A 9,229-nucleotide genomic window follows, 5' to 3' on the forward strand; every position below is an offset into this window, starting at 1 on the left:
AGTCAAACTGAAAAAAAAAATCTATGGGCTCTGGAGGCCAATCCTCTAATTTTTTTTATTCACATATATTTCTAGTTCCTGCAAAACCTGTCAGTAATGATGAATTGGTTTCAATTTTCCTAAAAAGCGAAGTATCTCTGATTCTTTTAGTGCTTGTCACAGTCTACTTTTACGTAAAAAGTACCACGAGAGAGGCAGTCTAATCCAGTGTTTCTCATCCTTGGCAACTTTAAGATATGTGGATTTCTTAAAAATGCTGGCTGGGGAATTCTGGTAGTTGAAGTCCACATATCATAAAGTTGCTGAGAAACATTGGTCTAATCTATCTCACAGAATTATTGTTGGTAAGGACAAAATAGGAACTACGAATTGCTTATGAGCTGCTAGAGGAAAGAAATCAATAATATATGCCACGTCATCATGTTTAGCTGTAAACAGATATATTTCTTTACATAGGAAATGCCAGCAGGTTTTAAAGAAGGAGGTGGCAATGTGCCAGTAGATACCTCTCATTACATCCTCAGTATACTTTGGGATCCATTAAAAACAATAGACTCCAAAGTTGGAACTCTGCCTGCCCCTGTCTTAAAATATATTTAAATTATGTCAGCAACATATCAGCAGGAGATTCACTGCAGTCCCTAATATGGAACATTTCCCATTACAGGAAAGTTTAAAAGTTGTTCTCTATAGGTGTAGAATTATTATTTTTTTAATTTGTGGAAAAAGTTTAAGAAAAGCATCCAAGTTTCCTACATATAGCTGTCTGCAAATGAAAAACTGGCTACAAACAAGCACCTTCCCAACATTCTGATGTTTTATAGATGAGATCCTTAATGGAGCGTAATCTGATTCACATTGTGGAAATTAAATTTTATAGGCGCCACAATTATTGGAGTTTTTCTTAGCCTTGTTGAGAAAAATCCACAACTGTCTGATAAAAGAAGCAAATGTGCATTTGCAATGTCTAAACTGGCACACTGCTTTGAACATTTAACATTTCTGATGGTTTGACTAAGAACCTGGACTATCTGCTTTTTGACTTATTTTTAATTTAGTGGTCTACTGCAAAGAAGGAACATTTTCACAGCTGTTAAGTAGTAGTTACTTTGGTTTCAAAGAAGCCCCTGAAGGTCTGCATGATAATCACAAAGCATTGGTGGTCATTGTCTTGTGTTTGAACAACCCACTTATTCCCCACAGTAGTTTTCTAGAGGTAATGATCCAAAATGGACTAATAAACCCTTTCATGGTGTGGCAGCTCTTTCATCTCCATCCTTGATTTTATTGACCTTCACTGAAGTTCTGTATGACTTTGTAGTATAATTGCACTTAAGGAACTATGTATGATCTACTGTTTGGTGGGAATATCAATTTAACACATAGGAACTAAAAGCAATGTTTTAAAGTTAGGCAATTAGTAAGTGTGGGAATGTTGAACATAGAAATCATTGAGTGTCCTTTGAAAATATGATATCTCTGAAGATTACTTTAAGATCTCTAAGGAATTTTTCTTCTGCATAGCTTTAACCACTTATACCATCAGCCAGCCTTCTCTAAATTAGTGTTTTCTGAATATGTTACTGTTGCCATCATTTTGTGGCTATCAATATTTGAACTCCAGCACATCTGGATTAATCCAGTGTTAGGGCAAAACCTAGCTTAAATTCATTAAGATGTATCTCACTCCAAAAATGTTCCCTTCAGACTAAGTTTACTTCAAGGAGCAAAGGTTTCTCTTCCGTATCTCTTAACTTAGACAATTATTAGGTTAGAGTTAATAGGATAAGATTTCTTTTGTTTGCCAAGTTATTTTAGCAAATTACTGCCAGTTTGAGTGTCTTACCATTCTAAGACCTTATTATGTGATTCTAAAATTTGAATGTTTATGCTTCATTATGATCTTAATTAATTTATTAAATTTATATGCTAAACATCTCATATAAATGACTCTGGGCTTATTGTTGAATTAGATTGTACTTTCTAATTTTATCATGCAACACTCTGGGAGTGCTTACATTTATGCTGGTCTTTTAATAGCTTATAATTATAATAGTTATTATAATAGTTTATTATTATGCATTCACTCTTAAAAAGAATAAGACACATATTCATCAGAGGATTGATTTTTCAATCGCAAGTTTTTAATTAAGGGCCAGTATATTCTATAGCGCTCCAGAGTCATTATGTTGAAATAAGTAGACAAATTCATCAAATAAATAAATAATACTGCTCTGAAAATGCCCTAGCAAACACCCATTCCAGTAACAATGCCCCAGCCATTTAGAAGCACATACTGTATTGATTACTACAGTAAGTTAAACATGTCCTTGTTTTCTGCCCATTCATTCTATTCTGTCTGTGGATTTGAGGTTCTTGATTGGAAATAGACATATATGGCATTTCAAAATTGTTCATCAAAGATATGGAAAGACAAGGCGGTTGAACAGTTTATTTGAATGTATCCATGTGAAAGCTGTGTTTTCCAACACACATTCGCAAAGGCACTGCTTCTTTAAGCAGCAACAATTACTGAAAATTCTTGGTGGATAGAGTTCTTCCTGATGTTTTCATGGAACGCACGGGAAGCCAGGGAAATGGAAGACTGCTGGAGAACTGGTGATGCAAAGAAATATAGCCTGATTACCTCTTAACTAAATCAAGTTATTGATGAGCAACAATACACCGATGAAAATATTTCTGAAATAATACATATTAAACAGGTAGAACTAGCAATGAAACTTCTTTACTTGGTACACTGCTTGATAGAAAGAGAGCAGTCCATCGGTCTTCAGTTTTGCAGCTGGGATAGAGTCAAGCCATCAAAGGAAGATAATTTTGCCTTTTAGGAATGTTGCATATGGTTTTTATCCCTACTTGAGCTTGTAATAATAATCATAATCATGAATAAATCCAACAGGAGAAAAATATATCCTTAGGTCAGCTACTGGATTTATTGAGATTAGAAATGACTCTACTTTTCATTGTGCCACTCATGATTGGTTGATTCAGAAATGATTTATTTCCAACATCATTATATAATAATTGCTTTACATCCTGAGAAAATCCAATATTTGCAAAAGAAATCCCTCTTATTTAGTCCTGTAAATACTCCCTCTTTCTTTTCTAAATATACATGAGACCCAAATGGCAGAACACTGATAGCTCACAAAGAAGGGAGCAGAAAAAAGATAGAACCCTGTTCTAAGAGTCTTGTCTTCCAGGATACATGCATCCAGCAATTCTCAAATGTGAAAATTGTTAATCTATTAACAAATGTACACTGTGTAACTTCCTGCTAAAAATGGCTGATCAGCCAAAGATTCCGGGCATATCAAGGAAATGATAGGCTAGTTAATTAAGCAGCTGTTCTGGAAAAATGGGTGGAAAAAGTTATTATAATGAACTTGAGAAGAGCAAATAGAGAAGAGGGAGTCAAGCTATTCTCCAAAGTGCCTGAAGGCAGGACAAGAAGCAAGGGGTGGAAACTAATCAAGGAGAGAAGCAACCTAGAACTAAGGAAAAACTTCCTGACAGTTAGAACAATTAACCAGTGGAACAACCTGCCTCCAGAAGCCGTGAATGCTCCAACACTGGAAGTTTTTAAGAAGAGACTGGACAGCCATTTGGTCTGAAATGGTATAGGGTTTCCTGCCTGAGCAGGGGGTTGGACTAGATGACCTGCAAGGTCCCTTCCAACTTTACTACTACTACTACTACTACTACTACTACTACTACTACTACTACTACTACTACTACTACTACTATTATTATTATTATTATTATTATTATTATTATTATTATTATTATTATTATTATTATTATTATTATTATTATTATTATTAAATAGTCCTGGACAGGGCTTTTTTTGTCATAGAAGGCCCAGAACGGAGTTCCGGCACCTTTTTTGGATGGAACCTTGTAGGGTAGGTAAGGCGGATTGTATGACGTGTGTGAGTTCCGGCACCTTTTTTTTTTTTTTTTTTTTTTAGAAAAAAAGCACTGTCCTGGAGAAGAATCAGCATGGTAGAAGAGAATATTTGTAGCTCAGGGTTGAACTGCAGAGTCCTTGGTGCTCTCTGAGCCTGGTTATTTCCGTGCAGATGCTTCATTACCAAACTAGGTAATATCATCAGTGCTAGTAGGAAGTGAGGTTCGCTCTCATTTGCTCTTCCTACTAGCACTGTTGATGTTTTCTAGGCCTTGAAGAATCAGCATGGTTTCTGAACAAATAATATTACTGCTTTTGAAGTTTAGCACATTTTAGTAGGCTCTCAGAGTCTTTTGTCATAATCTTGAGCATATTTAGCAGTGATGGAATAAGAGGGAAGGAAAGAATTGATTGGTAACTGATAGGTGAACACGATTGAAAACTGGATAAAAAATATTCCGTGTTTTTGCCGTCTGTGATTTTTGTTGAAGGGAGAAAGAAAACGGGAAAGACATGAGATCATAAAAAAGATAAATGGTCTGATAACAGTACTGTAGGGGGACAATAAAGATATTCAAATCATCTTATTTTCTATAGGAGATTTAAAAATGCTTTTTCATTTCTTTTGCTAACCCAAAATGTTCTGAAAATCAGTAAAATTTGGCTGAGCTGTTTTTAATATAGCAGGAAAACAATTTTGCACAGGAACTGCCCAAATGATGCAGAAATCCAAACAATTTCTATTTAAAATTGGATAAATGCTATTAAATTGATTCCTTGCATACATTGGCAGATTATCTTCCTGAATTTCAGAATGAAATAAATGTGAATACATAGTGCCCTCCTATGGCTAAAAAGTATATTCTATGAAACTGTAGTTGCCAAACTACAGTGCAGTTATAAATCAAGGAAGGAAGGAAGAGAGAAAGCGAAGAGAAGGGAAGAGAAGGGAAGGGCAAGCATCTAAAAGAGCTCATCTCCCAAACTGCGTACAACAGTAAACTATTCTAGTTGCTTTCCTGGCCAATGGGGAAATAAATAGACGTGTAGCAAAGCGTTATCCATAATTTGCTGTTGTACCCGGGATTTCTGGAGAGAATGGGTGGGGACTACAGTATGTATTTTCCCACATTGTGATTCACCTATTGAGGCTGTGTGTTGCCAGAACCACTAATAAGGAGGACTGACTGGATTAGTGAATAATTGAGCTACAGTAAGTATGTTGTAGGATAGTGTCTGGTTCTCCTTTGGACCACCGCTTCTGATCTGCGTTTATATAACCAGTCTGAATTTAAATGATGTTTTCAGTTTGTTGCTAAGAATGATCAGTGATTCTATTGCATTTCAATGCTCTTAGAGTAGAGTAGAGATATTATATATTCTCAAAAACATTACTGGGCAGTTTGATTTAATTTTCAAACAGAGGAGGTGAAAATGACATTATAATGCTTCTAACTGCAAATGCACCTCAGTTTGAATTTCCTGCTTTATTAAGTTAAGGGCTGCAATATAAAAAGAGGGTTACCCAGTGAGAATTTATCATTGCATTGGCTTTTCGATAGAAGATTTCTTTTTCCCATGCATAAAATTCTGGAATTTAAGATCCAAGCAACATTAAATCAGTTGGTTTTCTAGACCAGATGTCCCCAACCTTTTGGGCACCAGGAACCGGTTCCGTGGATAACGTTTTTTCCATGGACCAGAGAAATTATTTTTTTTGTTGTTAGAGCACATCATTTTAAAATTTGGTCAACACATAATACCATTTTTCTTTAAAAAATAATGGCAGTGTGGCTATTCATCGGATATGTGTATTTTAATATAAACTTTAATTGTTTTATTTATTTATTTGATCTTGCTTTAGGTTAGGCAGTTTATAGATTTAACTTGTGTTGAGTCCTGTGAAATATCACATGGAATGGTGTAAAATTCTGTGTACTCTAGCTCTTTGCTGACTATGCCTGTCTGACTCCCAAGGGCTTTGATAATTTTTTTATACATTTAATTTATATAGCTGCCCATTTCAACCAATGACACTATGCAGCATACATCATAAAAACATTAAACAATTAAACAACTAAAACAATACAGAATAAATATACAGTATATGGACGGTGAGTAAAACTATTGGCATAGATGTTAATATAGTCAACATTCAACACATTTGGTTGCCAGGCTTCTAGTCATAATTGAAACTATAAAACCTGAATTCTTAAATAGTTGAGACAGGTGAACAGGGATCACTAAACCTTACAATTATCACACAGTCCTTTCCTGAAAGGAACATAGGTAAAATCAATGGCCAACATGGTAGGCATGAGCACACATAGTATCGAGGCAACAACAACAACAACAAATGAACTTAAATAAGTAACATATTCTTAGAGGATGGAATCCAGCAATTAGTTGACATACAATACTTTAAAATATTCTCCAGCTACTGAGGCCAAATTTTAGAATGTATTTTTTGGCGGGTGGGTGGGGTTGATGGGAGTTCAGCTGTTGAGTACCTGCTAAATAACAGCTATAAGAATGGAATAACTCTTCTCTGGACCAGTGAATCTCTGCACATCATAAAAGATTGTGAGTTAGTTGCTTTGCAAGTGGCTATAGGCACAGGTAATATAACAATAAAAACTGTGTAAGTCTTTCTGAATAAATTAGATGTAGATAGCTCTACCAGTTCAGTTGGAAAACTTGAAAAATTAGCCTGTGATTAGCCAGTGAGTAAAAATAAAATTATTGCCAATCTTTTAGCTGTATCTTGCTCTATATATTAATCAGGGAGGGCATATCTATTATTCACAAGTGTTTTGTAAATGAGAGTGTGTAATCACAATGATTTATGTCATTTGCATGATGCATTGTTATGCAGATGATATACATTGACTAAAATGATATAATTTACTTTTTTTTTTAATTTAGGAAAGAGGACACCGAAGAAAAAGGATAAGAAGAAGAAAAAAAAGAATTTAATGGAACAAGCTCAGAAGCAGCACAGTTTTTTCCTAGCTATAGACCGAGCTAGTCAATAGAGACATTTGCCCAGAGCCTGTTGGTGATACATGTGGGTTGTTTTTTTAGTTTATATCTTGTTTTGTTTGTTTTGCAAATACACAGAAGCTGCTATTAGCTCCTGCATGAGGAAGCAATGCAATTCAGCTGGCCAGACAGCATTTGGACCTGGGGAAAGAGGAGAACATCCACAAGCTTGTTTGTGTGTGTTATTTATACTTTTATGATTAATGTGGTTCTTATTGTTCTCATTGTTCCCCAAACTTGGTCTCTCCAGGACTGAAGAAAAGCACTGAGTTCAATCAGTGGAAGTGTGTCAAAAATGTCTTTTGAGGGTTCCCTTCCCCCTTTCATTTAAATTTGGTGCCTGCAAGAAGGAAATATTTGACTTCTTGGCACAGGACTTTGGAGACATCAAGGACTGCATGGCACCATGGGATAAGTTCCTATTTCTACAAGGCGAAGAAATTGGGAAGTTAGAATTGAATATTGTTTTTCAAACTGTACATTTTCAAGACTGAAGGATACCAAGAAGATATCTATAGGTAACACACTTGGTCCTCAGCACACCTGCTATACTGGAACAGCTGTATAGTCAAACTGCTCTTGACTGATATATGGAATTATGGCTTAGTATTTCAGGAGCATAGTGGTTCCCATGTGTACATATCATGCTGTCTACATATAAATAAACCTATTTACATTAGAGTTGCGTCTGTTTTCCATGTGTGCAGTTCATCATTTGAACACATAAAGATGAGTGCTCAAAATGAAATATAATACTGTCCTTTATACAAATCTGTCCAAGCCAGCTTTGACTGTTGACAGCCTGACAACATAGCTTGCTCTTATGAAGTTTAGTGTTTTCCTGGCAGTGTGAACCTATCTCTGAAATCTTTTCTTCAAAGACTATCTGCTGGCTATGATCAAGTGATGACATTCCATTCGAAAACAAAACCACTTTCTAGAGTTGAACCAAGCCATATTTCTATAATAATAATAATAATAATAATAATTAATAATAATAATAATAATAATAATAATAATAATAATAATAATATCCTGGTATTCTGTAGTTTTTTTTAAAAGGAAATAGACTAAGAAAAGAAATTAAAAGGTAAATAAGTTCAGTGATGTTAATTCTGAATGAACTTGCAGAAATTGTAGGGAGACCTCTTTACCCTCAAATGGTTGTTGAGCTACAGATGATGATGATGATGATGATATCCATTCAGTCATCTCTGACTCTCCACGATTCTATGGACCTGGTCTCTTCAGTCTTGTTATCTTCAGATCTTGCACTATTTCTTTGAGTTGTTCTATGCTCTGGCTGTTGTCAGCTTTGATGATGTCCAGCCACTGTGTTCTTTGGCCATTTGGTTTCCTTTTACTGCTAAGTCTTCCAAGCATAATTGAATTCCCCCACACGACACAGCCAAAATAAGAGCCACAAATGTCCACCTGTAATTATGATGGCTAACATGTTTGGGAATTGGAATGTAATCACATTGGAAAGTTTCCTGCCTCTTCTATAAGATCAGTAAGAGGCAGCATCTGGAGCATTGAAAATAAGAGAAATGTCTTTCAAAATCCATTATTGGCCTTCCCCAGTAAACCAGACAGGAAACATGACTAGAGGAGCTAAATCTACTTTATTGTAAGGCTACATTGATAGAACCTTCCAGGTCTGAAGGAACCAACTTCCCATCATCACTTTTAACCATCTGACCTATTAGGGGGGGGCCTTCCTAAGTTTCTTTCTCTGCCCCTTAAGCTCTTGGAGGCTGCTCCCTCTCTTGTCAGTTTGTTTCCTAGGCAGCATCTCTTTCCCTCTTGTCCCCCAAGGCCATCCACACATTCTATTACATCCACCAATTGATGATTCCCACTGGTGAGTGAATACCTACATAGGGTGCTCTTCCATAGTGAAATAATATAATCAAATTATTATTATTATTATTTATTGAATTTATATACCGCCCTATCTCCCTTACGGGACTCAGGGCGGTGAACAGGCGATAATAAAAACCACAATAAATATACACAAATTTCTGTCTAAAATCAAATTTAATAACAGGCCTGCTCTAAAAATACCCCATACAAAACCCCCACTAAAACATAATCAAACTACGCCAGGCCGGCCGCACGGAATAGATGAGCCTTCAGGGCTCGGCGAAAAAGGCACAGGTCCGCAACTGTACGTAAGTCGGGGGGTAGGTCATTCCAGAGGGCAGGAGCTGCCACAGAGAAGGCTCTCCCCCTGGGGGTCACCAGCCGGCATTG

At 36.1% G+C, this 9,229-nt stretch overlaps 1 protein-coding gene across 2 annotated transcripts in view; it reads left to right on the top strand.

The window, feature by feature from the left end:
* RSPO2 (R-spondin 2) overlaps positions 1-6,974 on the top strand; it is a 48,293-nt gene extending 41,319 nt beyond the window's left edge. For both annotated transcript variants that reach the window (XM_015819735.1, XM_015819742.1), the window contains exon 4: positions 6,857-6,974. In XM_015819735.1, coding sequence (XP_015675221.1) covers positions 6,857-6,966 — 110 coding nt within the window. In that variant the 3' untranslated portion in view covers positions 6,967-6,974. The remainder of the gene's footprint in view (positions 1-6,856) is intronic.
* Positions 6,975-9,229: the final 2,255 nt, after the last annotated feature.

Source organism: Protobothrops mucrosquamatus, unplaced genomic scaffold (genome assembly GCF_001527695.2).
Source record: "Protobothrops mucrosquamatus isolate PMUCROS unplaced genomic scaffold, P.Mucros_1.0 scaffold_149, whole genome shotgun sequence".
NCBI lineage: Eukaryota > Metazoa > Chordata > Lepidosauria > Squamata > Viperidae > Protobothrops > Protobothrops mucrosquamatus.